The 16610-nt window shown below is 39.7% G+C and overlaps 2 protein-coding genes across 2 annotated transcripts; one reads left to right on the top strand and one right to left on the bottom strand.

Moving 5' to 3' along the window:
• Positions 1-1164: 1164 nt before the first annotated feature.
• LOC133763632 (olfactory receptor 5AP2) lies at positions 1165-2118 on the top strand (the record flags this gene model as incomplete). Its single annotated transcript, XM_062197430.1, has 1 exon — positions 1165-2118. A coding segment is annotated over one exon (954 nt), but the record flags the coding sequence as incomplete, so codon positions are not given.
• A 5891-nt stretch (positions 2119-8009) lies between these two features.
• Positions 8010-9166, bottom strand: LOC133763633 (olfactory receptor 5M5-like). The gene is made up of 2 exons (XM_062197431.1): positions 8229-9166; positions 8010-8121 (listed from the first exon to the last, which is right to left on the bottom strand). The coding sequence occupies exons 1-2, from the start codon at positions 9164-9166 to the stop codon at positions 8010-8012; spliced, it is 1050 nt and encodes a 349-aa protein (XP_062053415.1).
• Positions 9167-16610: the final 7444 nt, after the last annotated feature.

Consider the following 16610-nt stretch of genomic DNA (forward strand, 5'->3'; position numbering starts at 1 on the left):
GGAGGATTAGCCTAGTGAGCTGCGGCGCTGGCCATATTTAGGTTATTTCTGTCAAATTCTTCTGATTTATAAAGCTGCCTGGAAAATTCCATTGCTACCTGTGGGGTTTCTGGTTCCCTCATTGTGTGAATCTGAGTGCTGATGTTTTCACAGCCTTGGATAGTTGTGTCACTTGCATCAAGGATATTCATTAATCTTATAGTCTGATCTCTCATTATTTAATTATTGAACAGTTTCTATAGTTAACTGAACTCTTTTTCGCTGTAAATGTTCATCATGGAAATTTGGTTTGTAGGTAACCATATAAGCTGCAGGAAAAGATCTTCTATTTCTTTCATTACTTTTACCTTTTATTTACTCTTTTATAAGATTTTATTTATTTGAAAGGCAGAGTTATAGAGGCTGAGGGGGGAGAGAGAGAGAGAGTGACAGAGAGAGAGAGCGAGAGAGAGAGGTGTTCCATCTGTTAGTTCACTCCCCAGATGGCTGCGACAGCCAGGGCTGGGCCTACCTGAAGCCAGGAGCCAGGAGCTTCCTTCAGGTCTCCTGTGCGGGTGCATGGGCCCAAGGACTTGGGCTATCCTCCACTGCTTTCCCAGGCCATAGCAGAGAGCTGGAGCAGAAGTGGAGTAGCTGGGACTTGAACTAGTGCCCATACTGGATGCCAGCACCTCAGGCAGTGGCTTAGCTGGCCCCTGGTTTTATGTTTTTAAAGTCAAGCATATCCAACTGTTTTCCTTAGATACTGCTATCATTTCATTTGGTGGTCAATATTTTTTAATTTTTCAATTAGTATTGAGAAAAAATTGTCTGTGGCCTAAATTCATTCTGTTACCTTTCTAAGAGGTTGTGTATAGACATTATGCTAATATATCAGCTAATTTGGTTCTCAAAATAATAGTCACATTTTAAGGATATTTTCTTATAATTATTAAAATATTAAATGCTAGAAGTGATCACAGAAAATGGATCCAAATCAGTTGCCTCCCTCAAGTGGCAACAAATACAGTACTCAACTACAAGAATTTGACTTGAAATGAAATCCAGCATAATCTGTATTGTGTTTTCACTCTTTTCTCTTAGATTATATGCATGTCAGGAAAATAATTCTATGATCCCATCATATACTCATTTGACTAAATACCATGTTTCATATTCTCTTTTATTACAGCTCAAATGAAAGACAGCCAAGGAAAAAACCAAACTGAAGTAAAAGAATTTATCCTGTTAGGACTCACAGACAATCCAGATCTACAGGGTGTTCTCTTTGTATTGTTTCTCTCAATCTATTTGACAACCATGGTGGGTAATTTGGGGATGATCATATTGATTAAGATTGATCCGTGTCTCCACACTCCCATGTATTTCTTTCTCAGCAGCCTCTCCTTTGTAGATGCCTCTTACTCCTCTTCGGTCACTCCTAAGATGCTGGTGAACCTTGTGTCTGAGAACAAAGCTATTTCTTTCAGTGGATGCGCTGCCCAGTTTTTCTTCTTTGGCTCTTTCCTGGGGACTGAATGCTTCCTGTTGGCCATGATGGCATATGACCGATATGCAGCAATTTGGAACCCACTGCTTTACCCAGTCATCATGTCTGGGAGAATTTGCTTCTTGTTGATAGCTACTTCCTTCCTAGCAGGCTTTGGAAATGCAGCCATCCACACAGGGATGACGTTCAGATTGTCATTTTGTGATTCCAATAGGATCAACCATTTCTACTGTGACACTCCACCCCTGCTCAAACTCTCTTGCTCTGACACTCGCATCAATGGCATTGTGATCATGGCTTTCTCCAGTTTTAATGTAATCAGCTGTGTTATGATTGTCCTCATTTCTTACCTGTGTATCCTCATTGCCATCTTAAAAATACCCTCCAAAGAGGGTAAGTACAAAACCTTCTCCACCTGTGCCTCACACCTCATGGCTGTCACCATATTCTTTGGGACGATTCTCTTCATGTACTTACGCCCTACATCTAGCTACTCAATGGAGCAGGACAAGATTGTCTCTGTATTTTATACAGTGGTTATCCCCATGCTAAATCCCCTCATCTATAGTTTGAAAAATAAGGATGTGAAAGGGGTCATAAAGAAGATCTTACAGAAACACATACTCTAAATTCATATACCAAACATCTGGTTTTGTAGGACAAAATAATATCGTACTGATTTTATTGTCTGACTACTTAAACTCTTTCTCCTATGAAACACATGATTTAAATGAAGTGTATCAAGGGAACAATGTGGCTAGCAGTTAGAAAGACTGCAACCCATAGAGGAGTGCCTAGTTTGTCTGGGTTTCCCTCCTGATGCCTGCTCCTGTTAGGCAGCTGGTGATATACCAAGTAATTGTGTCCCATCACCAGTGTGGAGACCTGGATTGAGTTCCAGGCTCCTCGATTTGACTGAACTCAGCACTGGCCACTGCAGGCATTCCTGGAGTGCTCAGTGATCTGTCAAATGGGTCTCTCTTTCTCTCTCTCCCCCTCACCTCTCTCCCCTGCCCTATTTTTCTGTCTCTGCCTCCCCAAATAAAACAAATGAGTAGGAATTGTATATTAGTTTAGTTTTAATGATTATGTGACTATTTTAAAAATTAATTTATATGAGTGAATGTTAATATCATTTCATTTGTTTATTGTTTCTAGCCCTTGCCTATTTTTGTTTGACTGTGGTTTTTTAATTTTTTACTATTGAGTATATTACTTGAAAATATATTATCTCAAGAATCATAAAATATTGTTGACAGAAACAAAGCAATATTAATGCTGAAAAAATAGCAAATAAAAATAAACTATGATCAACTTCCTAATATCCTAGAGTATTAAATGTGTATACATATACCCATCTGACCAATCAACACAGGGGTGAGGTAGTATCTGCTAAAAACATCAAAACATTTAGTATTGGTTGATCTGTGTTTAAGTTTCCATTTCAATACTTAGCTTTTTATTATATATACAATCTCAATTTCACTATACTAGTGTATACATACATGTAAATTGCTGCCTCTCCTTATGATCCAGGCAAACAGACTCTGAGACACACATTTGCACATATTCAGAGAGTTTACTGGAGAGTGTCCACGTGAACAATGTTTGTATTGTGAGGGAAAAAAAGATTGGAATACACTGAATTCTGATGAGGTTGCAACAGAGGACTCAGTCAATTTTATTTGGAGCTCTGAGGCTCTTACCAATGCACCACACTGTGCAAAGGTGCCAGGGTTTTGACAATGGTCATTGTGTATGTGGCTTGTGTAGGGCGAGGGGTTCATAATCTTGGGCAAGGATTTTTTTTTTTTTTTCATCAGGAACAATTCCAAGAGCAGAAGTTAACTATGCCTATGTACTTGGAAGCTGGATAATAATTCAACTCTGAAAGGCAAATTTTGGAGCTATGCAAATAATAATATTCCATTCACATGGATGGCAGGGGTATCAAATAAGACCCATGAAAGAGTCTTATTAGGTATTATTCTATGGGAACCACAGCAACATTTGGGGAGTATTTCATTAACTTTATGAATTAATTAGGATATTTGGTAATCTGGAGTTTAAGGGAGACAATAAAGGATAATATGGAAAAGTTAAGTCTGAAAACTATTTCTGAATTACAAAGCTCTGTGTGATGTGCCATTCTTTCCAAAACATCTTATTATTATTATTATTATTATTATTCTTTCTTTGTAATTTGCTCATTCTTGCTGACATATACTTCAATGCACATTAACATTTTCTCTCTACTCCTCCCAAGATTTCACAGTTTTCAATAAACATTTGTCAAATTAAGCTGTCTATTTGTTACTTATTTTAGTGGTACGGGGCACTTCAGTGTGGGAAAAATGGGAAAACAACCTCTTTGGAGAGATGTTTAGAGAGATCTAAGTAATTATTTACAATCAAGTAAATATCTATACCCCATTTATTTTCATCCATGCACTGCAAACAATGAGAGAGAACATAAGTGTTTGGGATGCTGTGAGATTACTATTTTTTTCTGAAAAAATTATTAGAAACAGAAGGAGTTATCTCATCCTGACTCTTCCTTCATCTTTGTATTATTTTAGTTCATGAGCTATACTGTGTGCCCTTTAATCTTTTCTTAATCTAAAGGAATTGGTCCTTATTCATTATCCATCACCACTTTTGCATCCACTTTTCACTCTTTGTTCAGTTAGCTTTCGTAGCCCATCATATGAAGATTCATTGTCAATAACCCTCAGTCCTATGGTCCCAGCTTCTCCCCATTTCATTGATCTGACTGAGCACAAACTTAGTTAAACTGGTTTGTTCATTGAGCTCTGTACTTAAGCTGCTAAGTGCCATTAGATGAAAATCCTCGTCACATTTTTTTCTGTTGGTTATTGATTTTGCTTTGTATTTCATCCTTTAAAACACTAAACAAGGTACAATCATAATAATCTTACCAGTTTTGTGTCTTTGTACATATATTTTTCTTACCTTCCTGCCATGGAGGAATATATCTCTGCTTCCCCTAAGACTTATTCTTTCACCACTTCGGAGCTTCCTATGGACTTGTTTCTGGATTTGTGTCTCCAACCTACTCAAGAATTAGTATCATAAACTCTGTTATAATACCTACATTTGTCTGCAACATTATCCAGTACCACCTTTTTTTCTGTAATTTTCTAGACTTACAGTCCTATCCAGTCACTAATGATATGTTCTGCTCCTCTTTACAATCTTTTCTTTTTTTATTTGTTTCTTTTTAAAATTTTATCTAAGGTATACAAATTTCATACATTTGATATATGCAGATTCAGGAACATAGAAATTCTTCCTACCATACCCTCCCTCCCACCTATGCACCCACTCTTCTTCCTTGGTTCTCTCATTCTCATTCTTAACTTTTTAAAATATTTATTTTAGTTATTTGAGAGGTAGAGTTACAGAGATAGATAGAGACAGAGAGAGAGGTCCTCCATCTGCTGGTTCACTCCCCAGATGGCCACAACAGCTGGAGTTGCACCGATCCAAAGCCAGGAGCCAGGAGCTTCTTCTGGGTCTCTCACATGGGTGCAGGGGCCCAAGGACTTGGGCCATCTTTCCCAGGCCATAGCAGAGAGCTGGTTTGGAAGAGGAGCAGCTGGAACTAGAAGCGGCACCCATATGGGATGCAGGTGCTTCAAGCCAGGGGTTCAACCCGCTGTGCCACAGCACTGGCCCCCTCATTCTTAATTTTTGCAAATATGTATTTTCAGTTTAATTTTATACTCATGAGGTTAATCATATAGTATTTAAAAGAGCTACTTCTACTAACTGCCCTCACTGTCTCATACCCTGTTCACTCCACAGCATGTTCCATTTGTATTTCTATAGTTCTTCTCCATTGAACCTAACTTTTTCATGAACACGTGAAACCTTTACATGACTGCATCCAAACACTACTTTTCTATCTTAGCTGAAGCAGATAATTAAGGAGAATTTACCACAATTAATTTCTCCATCTACCTTAATACACAGTTATATAAGGGTAGGAGGGGGCCAGGTAGGCTTTTTTGTCTTTACATCTCCTGGAATATGGGCACGCAGCATTCAAGATGCCATCTACTTGGAAGTAGAAACTGAACTCTCCCTGAACACTGATTAATCTCTTACAAAATCTGAAAAATAAATTTTCCAATCTTAGGCATTTCATTATAGCAGCAACAGTGGCCTAAGCTATCTGGCATAACATTTCAATAAAAATAACCAGTTGATAATAAAAAGAATATAAGAACTGACAGGAAGCTATCAGTTTGTGTATCTTTAATCACTAGGTAACACTAGCGGAGACTTTCATTTGATATTGCAATTGAAACAAAGTGACGTGAAAGCAATTAAAGTCTTCAATTTTAATTTAACCAGAGCTATCTGAAGACTGTCTCAGAAAAATAAGATAAGACTACAAAAAACTTTCTGAGTTAGGTTAATACATCTAGGCAAAGTCAGTATCCTCTAACATAATTTATTACCATGTTAATGAATTAACAAGCCATCTGAGAGTAGACTTCTGATCACTCATTGCTAACTATGAAATATCTATGGATGTACTGTCCTTTCCAGTTGTGAAATTGCTACTTACTATATTTTTGTACCTTTTTTTTTTTTTGACAGGCAGAGTTAGAAAGTGAGAGAGAGAGAGACAGAGAGAAAGGTCTTCCTTCCATTGGTTCACCCCCCAAGTGGCTGCTATGGCCAGTGCTGTGCCGATCCGAAGCCAGGAGCCAGGTGCTTCCTCCTGGTCTCCCATGTGAGTGCAGGGCCCAAGCACTTCCTGGGCCACAGCAGAAAGCTAGACTGGAAGAGGGGCAACTGGGACAGAATCCAGCGCCCCACCTGGGACTAGAACCCGGGGTGCCGGCACTGCAGGCGGAGGATTAGCCTAGAGAGCCGCAGCGCCGGCCCCCCCTTTTTTCTTACATTGTATCAATCCTATTTATTCTTAAGAAAGTAATTTTGTAAATCTAATGATTTATTAAATTCTTTTTATTAACCTATATCAGTAAATAAATATTTCAGGAAAATTTTATTCTGACTAAAATCTGCCATTCTACTCTGTAAAAAAGGAGTGGCTCACATTGAATGTCAGAGAATCAGCATGCTCATTTTATATTGCTATAAAACCTGTATTATATAGAAATACTGAAGTTGTAAATTTTAGTTTTAATTTTTTGTTAATTTTTTATGTAAGGAGTTATAATAACATATAAAAGTTATGATAGAGAAATCTTTTCCAATTCCATTTGAAAGAAAGAAAACATGCCAAAAGCTCGTCTCGAATTTCATGGAGTGATACAAATACGTATTTTGATTTTTTTAACTTTTATTTAATAAATATAAATTTCCAAATACAGCTTTTGGATTACAGTGGCATTTTCCGCCCCCCCCCCCAACTTCCCTACCATCCTCAACCATCCCATCTCTCACTCCCTCTCCCATTCCATTTTGTATCAAGATTCATTTTCAATTCTTTATATACAGAAGATCAATTTAGTATATACTAAGTAAAGATTTCAACAGTTTGCACCCACACAATTTCATCTTATTGACTGATTTCTTAAAGCATAATTCTTTATGTTGTCTCATTTCATTGCACTGATGTGGAACTCACCTTGCATGGAATAGTGTTGAGTGAAATCTATTCGTCCTGGAACTGTGTTCTTGCTTCGTACGATTCCCAGGAACCACAGAACAGCACAGAGTGAGATTGGTTGCCTTTAGTAACCAATAAGGTACAAGCATCTACCTGAGAGAACAGAGGTGCTGCAACTGACCAGAACTGCAAGGATGTGGTGGCTGTGAGCATCAGGAGGGATGAATATCCAGTGACACATCTTTGCATTGGATTGTTGTATGATCTCTAAAATAAATTTTTATCAATGTCAGGTTATGCACTTAATAAAAAGTTAATTTCAAAGATAATCTGGACTAAATGCATGCTGTAATTTAGTTGTAAAACACTGAAACCAAATTTTCATTCATATTACTGTAGCTGTTATGTGAAATAGTCTGTGGATAGACAAAAGGTGGCAAATAAATGGAAACTTGATATTTAACAGTTAATAATAATATCAGAGACAAATGATATAAATCAATATCTATTAAGAATCAATGTGTTTGATTAATGGGAAAATGACACAAGTCACAGTCACAAAAATATGCAAATTATTATGTTCTTTGTTGAAATATAATAGAAGAAATACTATCTGAAAATCAAGATGAGTCAACATAAAAATTCAGCAAACATTTAGGAAGAAAGCATCTTATATTAGGAATATGAGTTTCTTCTGAGACAATGTCTCTCACCAAAGAGAATTTTGAAATATGTTACATGAATATGAATCGTTAAGGAAGATGTGATATGACTCATTTCACTTAGCTGATAAAGTAGCTCTAAGACGCTGAATTTTGAGAAGCTGGGAAGTGAAAGGAAGGAGATATCTGCCAAGTAATCAAGTAGAAATGAGGTCATGAGAAAACCAACTACGCATGGCCCTGCCTAATCTTAAGCAGCTGACATCTGCTGCCCTGTCCTGATAATCAGCCTCCGAGCCTTTGTATTCATTGTTTCCACCTGACTCTCAGTCCCAAACTGCGCATAAGCAAAAAACAGAATACTGTTATTCCAGAGAATTGCATTCAGGAACAATGAATGAGGGACAGATTTTTTATTTTATTTTTTTATTGGGAAACTGTAACTATTGAACTTTTGGTTCTACCACACCTTCCCAAAAACACTCTTCTCAAAGCCTGTTTCACATCCTTGTTCCTCAGGCTGTAGATAAATGGATTCAGCATGGGACTCACAAAAATACAAAACACTGCCACAATTTTCCCTTGCTCAACAGATCGCTCATTTGCTGGTCTCAGACACGTGCAGAACAGGGACCCATAGAACATAGTGACAGCTGTCAGGTGGGAGCCACAGGTGGAGAAGGCTTTGCGCTGTCCTTCACTGGAACGGATCCTCCGAATGGTGATGAAAATCAACACGTAGGAGATAAGGATGATGAGCAGTGAACCTGTGAGGTTAATTCCTGCTGACACGAACAGTGCAGTTTGCTTTATGTATGTGTCAGAACATGTCAGCATTAGGAGGGGTGGATCGGCACAGTAGAAATGGTTGATGGTGTTGGGTCCACAAAACGACAAACGAGACGTCAATATTACTTGCATTGTGGCCACTGTAGATCCCCACAGGTAGGGGACAGTGACCAGGCAGATGCAAACCGGCTTGGACATTTTGCTGGAATAATGTAGGGGATTGCAAATGGCCATGTACCTGTCATAGGCCATGGCGCCAAGCATGTAATACTCAGTGAGGAGTAGAGTCACGAAAACAAAACACTGGCCCAGACACCCCGTGTAGGAAATGGTCTTCTTCTTAGATAGGAAGTTGACAAGCATTTGAGGAGAAACATTGGTGGAATAGGAAATGTCCACACATGCTAAATGGGTGAGGAAAAAATACATGGGGGTTTGCAACCGGGGAGTGACTCTGATTAGAGTAATCATCCCCAAGTTCCCGGTCAGGGTGATGAGATAAATCAGGAGAAACGCCACAAAAAGGATGGGCTGCAGCTCGGGCCTGCTGGTCAACCCCAGCAGAATGAACTCTGTTGCCTCGGTGCCATTGTGTCTGGGCACTATTTTCATCTTCATGTTCCCTAACAAGCGAAGAAGAATGTGTCATATATAAAAAAGAGAAATCAATTGCATGTAATCTAAGGACAGCCAGAATCAATGAGCACTAAAACAGACGTTTTGAAAAGAGATGATCGGACCAGCGCCATGGCACAGTAGGTTAATCCTCTGCCTACAGCGCTGGCATCCCATACGGACACCGGTTCTAGTCTCAGCAGCTCCCCTTCCAATCCATCTCTTTGTTATGACCTGGGAAAGCAGTAGAGGATGGCCCAAGCTCTTGGGCCCCTGCACGTGCATGGGAGGACAGGAAGAAGCAGCTGGCTCCTGGCTTTAGATTGGCACATCTTGGGCTGTTGTGGCCATTTGGGGAGTGAACCAATGGAAGGAAGACCTCTTTCTCTGTCTCTCCCTCTCATTGTATGTAACTCTACCTCTCAAATAAATAAATAAAATATTTTTTTTAAAAAAAAGAGATGATTACAAAGGTTATTTCCTCAGAGATGGAAACATTTCAGTAGACACCTTCAAGTGTCTTGTGTTGCTGATTAGAGCAGACAATGCAAGAGATTGTGATGTTCACGTGCCATACTCTACTTTCTGCTCTGCCACTTCCACCTTCACCGTGCTAACACACTGGGAGTTTGGAGTAGTGCGCTGATGTCTCTTGGTAGGTTATGGAACCAGTAACCCAGATCCGCCACAGTCTGATCAGGGAATGAGGCTAATCTCTAAAGACTTGTTCTATCCTTGCCAGTAAAGGCAAGCCTTCTGTAAATTGGGGGACCACTATTTCTTGAGAGTCTACTGTACAAACACTCAGGTTCAATTTCTGCCTCATTTTTTACTGTCCGACAACACTGAATATCCCCTGGTCCCTTGGTGTTCTGTTCATTCCAATTCCTTTGTTGTAAAACAACAAGTAATAATGTGGGCTGATTCTTCACTTAATGTCCACTTTTATCTCGCAATTCCCTGATGCTTTCATGTTCCGTATTTCTATTTCAGTTGATATCACACTATTGACTTTATATCAGAACCACCAGGAAAAGCTCTCAGTTCTACTTCCCCAGTATTTTATATTGAATCTTATTAGTATTTCCTCTGCCACCAGTCAGATCTAAGACAAAATCATTACTTGTCTGCAATATTGCATTGGTTTTATTCTTCCACACATAAACCTTTCTATTTTCTAATAATACTAGCTTGTGATTTTTCATAAACCAAATGCCTTATGTAAATGACTTCATAAATTGATCCAAGATTGTCCACACTTGGACAAAAATCTAAGTGTTTTACCAAAGAAACTGTATGATTTCTTCCCAACCACATCTCCAAATTTCTCTCCTACCATTGTCTCTTCATTTCCTCTTCTGCTATGTTGACCTTCTAGCTGCTCCCTGCACATGATGGGCACATTCCCACCTCAGGGACTTTTCACTGGTGCTCCCTCTGCCAAAAATATTCTTTCCCCAGATCGTTGGGTGACTTTTTTTTTTTAATAAGATTTTATTTATTTATTTGAGAGAGAGAACTACAATGAGAGGGTGAGACAGAGAGAAAGGTCTGCCATCTGCTGGTTTACTCCCAAAATGGCCACAACAGCTGGAGCTGAGCCAATCTGAAGCCAGGAGACAGGGGTTTCTTCCTTGTCTCCCACGTGGGTGCAGGGGCCCAAGGACTTGGATCATCTTCTACTGCTTTCCCAGGCCATAACAGAGAGCTGGATTAGAAATGGAGCAGCTGGGACTATAACCTATGTTCATCTGGGATGCTGGTGCCTCAGGTGGAGGATTAGCCTACCATGCCACAGCACTGGTCCCCGGGTGACTGTTTTGATCACATCACTCCAGTCTGTCTTCTAATAACACCTGCTCTGAAAACCATTTCCACTTGTCTAAATTAGACTCCTTCCAAATAACTGTTAATGTATTAAAAATAATTTGTTTTCATCATTCCAGGAAAATTATTTATTAATGTGTTGGTTGTCTGTCTTCTCCATTAGGTTGTTTGCCACCTGCGGGTAGGAACTAAGCGTTATATCCTGAGAACATGGACCAATACTTGATTTGGAATACATGCAATAACCATTAATTAAATAACTGGATTCATCGATGCATTAAATGACAACTCACATCACCAGATTTTGTATAGTATGCAGATGTCTCATCTCTCTGGTATTAACAATAGAATCTCAATTACTACAAACACCTCTGGATACTGTGTGAGAAATATATAGGAAGGAGTACAATTACAGGTAGGGAAACTAACTAAGGGTTTGTTTAAAGAGTTATTGATCATTGTGCTTGACCTAAAACTTAGTAGCTGATGGTCAAAACTTACAAGTTGCAGCATTGAAAATTAGTTGTGATGCGATGGATGCTAATTATCCTGATTTGATCATTAATATATGTGCATGTATCAAAATATTATGTTGTACCTCATAAATGTGTACAATTATTATGTGCCAGTAAAAACAAGTGATATAATAAAACATGAGCTCCTCTATTCCAAAAATGAGCTACCTTTTACCACTGCAGCAAATTTGTTTGGTAGTCCAGGAGGACATAGAAATTCCCATCTTTTAAAGAATAACTTTGTTGCTTTATTAAAGTCCCATATAAACAAATATAACAGTTGCACAAGCAGTTATCAACCTTGGCTTCCACGTTGGAATGTATGTGGAGATTTTAACATTGGCACCTGAGTTCCAGGCCAACCTGGGAAGTTTACACTCATTTGTATGATATTCTTTTCTTTCTTTTTTTTTTTTTTTACAGGCAGACTGGATAGTGAGAGAGAGAGAGAGAGAGAGAGAGAGAGAGAGAAAGGTCTTCCTTTTTGCAGTTGGTTCACCCTCCAATGGCCGCCGCGGCCGGTGTGCTGCGGCCGGTGCATTGCGCTGATCTGAAGCCAGGAGCCAGGTGCTTACCCTGGTCTCCCATGCGGGTGCAGGGCCCAGGGACTTGGGCCATCCTCCACTGCACTCCCGGGCCACAGCAGAGAGCTGGCCTGGAAGAGGGGCAACCGGGATAGAATCCGGGCCGGGACTAGAACCTGGGGTGCCGGCGCCGCAGGCAGAGGATTAGCCTATTGAGCTGCGGTGCCAGCCTGTATGATATTCTTAACAGGTTTTCATGTGACTGTAAAACACACCAAGGGTTAAAATATGGAATTTGCAACTGAAGTGACATTGAAATAATTTTTTTCACGAAATTTCAAGTGATTTACCTTCTGATAGCTTGCATTTTTGCCTTATAATGGATTCTAAGATATTTTCACAATCTGTCCTCAAGTACAGAATTAGCCACCATCAGAGCACATAAACTTCTCTCCGTCAGCTCAGAATTAGAAACAAAACAAAAGGTGAAGCCTCTGACATTGACCCTTATGCTGTTCTGTGGATGCTAAAAAACTTGAAAAACTGGAATATTTCTGAGAGCCTCCATAAGCCTGTTCCCAGTGTTCTTATACTCAGCGGGGCAAGGGAAGAAACTTCTCTGTCAAGGGCTGCACCATCTCATTATTTATTGTGTACAGTCTGAGGTTTGACTTCCTGGGCACACATGAGAGAACAAGGGTTGTGAATACAGAACTTGACGTAGGTTTGTTTCAGACTAGTGTCTGAAATGGGATGTGGGGGATGAGTAATCTAGGTTGTCCACTAATGTGTTCTGTTATTAAAACACCAGCACAGATGGTTTGTGATAAAGGATGACCAATACTTCTTCAGTAGCTCATTAAATCCCATAACCCGCAATACCACTACCCTCCACCGGGTGGACCCATCCTGTGTTGTTATGAGACCCTCCTCTCTAAGTCTGTGAGTCTCATTTCAAGAGGAAGATATGAGAAAATGGCAGAAATAAGGGCAATCTGATAGACTATAATTAAATCAGTAAAAGCATTCCAGTTTAAATCATTGAATGATTGAAAAAAAACAATTATGCTTAGGGATGGGGAAAAATTAAAGCTCTCCATATAATGCAGAGGTGAAAACACAAACTTCAAGCCCTATAGAATGTTTTCTTAAAAGTCTGGCCAATTGGAGAATTAGACTGAAAGGCTAGTAAAATCTGTGACAGTGGTGGGAAGAGACAGAAATATAGTAAAGTCTATTTTTGTAAACAAAACAATGTCAATCTGTTTTGATGATGTTGGGTCTAGCTGTGTCTTCATATTTCAATGAAAATCTGAATTGGAGAAACCCCTTAAAATGAGAAAGACCCCACAAATGAGAAAGGAAAGGTGTTCAGAGTTTTTTTTCTTCTCATATTTAAACTTACATTCATTTTTACCTAAATCTCTTACATTTTTTCTATTAATAATGATTACATAGTATCATCAAAGGCATATGAAATAGTAATATATTTTCTTATGTCAAAAGCCAAGGCTTTAGGCTTGGAAAAGGCAAAATGGTTAACAGATGAGTTGGTTTGTTCTAACAATTGGCTAAAATCTATTCTAAATCTCAGTTGTATCATTAACAATGGGGAATGTAACTAAGGCCAGGGATGGCTGCAGGGCCTGCCTGACCTGATGCATCACCAGTAACCTGCTGTCTTTGTCAGAGAGAACCAGACATGTCTGCCTATGGTTTTGCTATACTGTGGTGATTCTATATGTTCTCTACTAATTCAATTTAAAAATTATTCTCATTTTACTTGAAAGGCAGAGAGAAAGACAGAGAGAGATAGAGAGATAGATAGGGAGACAGAGAGAGAGAGAGAGAGAGAGAGAGAGAGAGAGAGGTTTCATCTTCTCATTCATTTCCTAAATGCTGGGCCAGGCTGAAGCCAGGAGTCAGGAACTCAGTCTGGGTTTCTCGAATAGGTGACAGAGACCCATCTGCTTTGGCTATCTATCACCTTCTTCATCCCAAAGTGTTCATTGCAGGAAGCTGGGATCTGAAGTGGAGCTGGGACTGAAACTCCGGTATTGGGATACGGGAAGCAGTCATCCCAACCTGCATCGTAACTGCTGTACCAAAGGCCTGCCTCTAATTCCATTGTATGTGCAAGAGACCATAATAAGAATTCAGGGAATATTTATAAGAGTTATTGACTTTCAGAACAAGAAGACTTACCTTTGAGGAATAGTATTTTCTTATCGTCCTCCAAGCTGCTCAAAGTGGGAGGATTTATACCTCAATGGTTAACCTTGTCAGGCTCATTCCCACAGCTTTAATCAAGAAATCACTCATGGGATATCATTAGAGCTCCCTCTGGAGGTGATTGCAAAAGCCACATCTTCATAGACAACTCATTTATGAGTTTATCATTAGCTGTGTGTAATGTTTTCGGTAACTGCAATAACACCTTGCATTTTAATGTTGAGTTTAGATCTTGGGGAGATTAAAAAGCTATTTCATTTTTTGAAAACAAAAGACCCATGGCTCTACTCATTTTATCTCAGGTGGAACAGTGTTTTACCTCTTCCAAATGCCATGGTGATGTTTTCTCCTTTGTAGCATTATCCCCCTTTTAATAACTGTTTTATTTATTCTTCTCAAAGAAATGCTCTGAGGACAAAAATAGTGTCACATTCATCTTGACATTCCCCATGGGACTCTAAAATATTTCTGTTGTACAATTAATGTTTAGTGAAGAGTTACAGAGTAAGTCACTAAATAGTAATGATTAGTTTAAATGAAATTGAATCAACTAGTAACTAGGTTGATTGATATGTGGCCTAAATATTAAAAAGGTCTACTTATTGCCAGCGCCGTGGCTCAATAGGCTAATCCTCCGCCTTGCAGCGCCGGCACCCCAGGTCCTAGTCCCGGTCAGGGTGCCAGATTCTGTCCCGGTTGCCCCTTTTCCAGGCCAGCTCTCTGCTGTGGCCCAGGAGTTCAGTGGAGGATGGCCCAAGTGCTTGGGCCCTGCACCCCATGGGAGACCAGGAGAAGCACCTGGCTCCTGCCATCGGATCAACGTGGTGTGCTGACGGCACCGCGGTGGCCACAGGGGCCATTGGAGGGTGAACCAACGGCAAAGGAAGACCTTTCTGTTTGTCTCTCTCTCTCTCTCACTGTCCACTCTGCCTGTCAAAAAAAAAAAAAAGTCTACTTATACAAGGTTGTGTTTAAGATATGATTCCATAAATTGGAATTAATTCATATAATATTTGATCTTGGGACTCTATGTACATTAAATTTTAAAATCAGAGTAAAGCTCTAGCACTCCTGGGCCAGTCATAATAATGCTGCTATGACTAACAATAAAATAATTCTCCCGAATTCTATTCACCATTGATACTTGACGTTAACACACACACACACACATTTTGATGAAGTTAAATAACCAAAGCCTGTCCCTACAGCACGAGCATACTAATGAGTCGATAGGTGAAAAGGGAATGTGAAAGAATGTTTATGGCCTTAGAAAATATCTTTGACAGAGAGTGTGCCAATCTTCCTGCACTACATTTTACCCTGAGTCAACTTGTTGTGTACTGAAAGGAAAGTAAACCTCAGGCTCAGTGTACGTAAACAGTTCCCACTTGGATTGGAGCTAAGATTCTCATTTTCTTTAATTGCCATGTGGTATGTTCAATCCTCAAATGCCCAAATTTCCAGCCCAACAAGGGAGTACAAAAATAGCCAAGCTTTCCTGCCTAGTAGCTAGGATTTCAAAACAGGATGTATTGTACCAGGGAAGCTGAGTCCTTCCACAGTAGACTTTGTGGTCCAGGTTTCAATTAAACAAAGGGTGCAGGGCTAATGGGGGGGGGGTTCCTGTGGAAACAGAGGCTCAGCTGGGTCAACTGTGGAAAATAGTCTGTCATCAAGAGAGGGAAGTGGCCCAAGAGGCACTTGTCATGGTAGGTGACAGTAGAGCAAACAGTAACTAGGCTGATTGGAGGCCAGAGGGCAGCACAAGAGAATTTACACAAATCTGAGCCTTCCTTCCCATTCATGATTAAAATACAAATGGGATTTCACCTGAACAAAAATATCAATCAAAAGAAGTTATTTGAATTATTGACCACTCTAAATCCAAAGTTACTTCTTAAAAGAAGGTCACAGTTCACTTGTCCATGTATTAAATGTATCAACAGAAGCGCACAAGTTATATAATAATTAAAGATATTTTGACATCATAATTTTGTTTTACAAAGAGATAAACAGGTAGATTTTTATATATTAGTTGCTGTAAACACTGAAGAATAAAACAAAAGCACTTGCAAAGGTGGCCAAAAATCCTACTACAGTGGCTGGCATTGTGACATAGCGAGAATGGCTGCCTACTGAAATGCTGGCATACCATATTGGTCCCAGTTTGAGTTCCAGTTGCTCTGCTTCTGACCCAGCTCCCTACTAATGGCCTGGGAAAAACAATGGAAGGTGGTTGATGTACTTGGGCCCCTGCCAACAATGTGGGAGTCCAGGATGGAGCTCCTGGCTCCTGGCTTTGGCCTGGCTCAGTTCCTGTGGTTGTGTCCATTTAGGGACTGAATTAGT

Source organism: Lepus europaeus, chromosome 7, assembly GCF_033115175.1.
Source record: "Lepus europaeus isolate LE1 chromosome 7, mLepTim1.pri, whole genome shotgun sequence".
Lineage (NCBI taxonomy): Eukaryota > Metazoa > Chordata > Mammalia > Lagomorpha > Leporidae > Lepus > Lepus europaeus.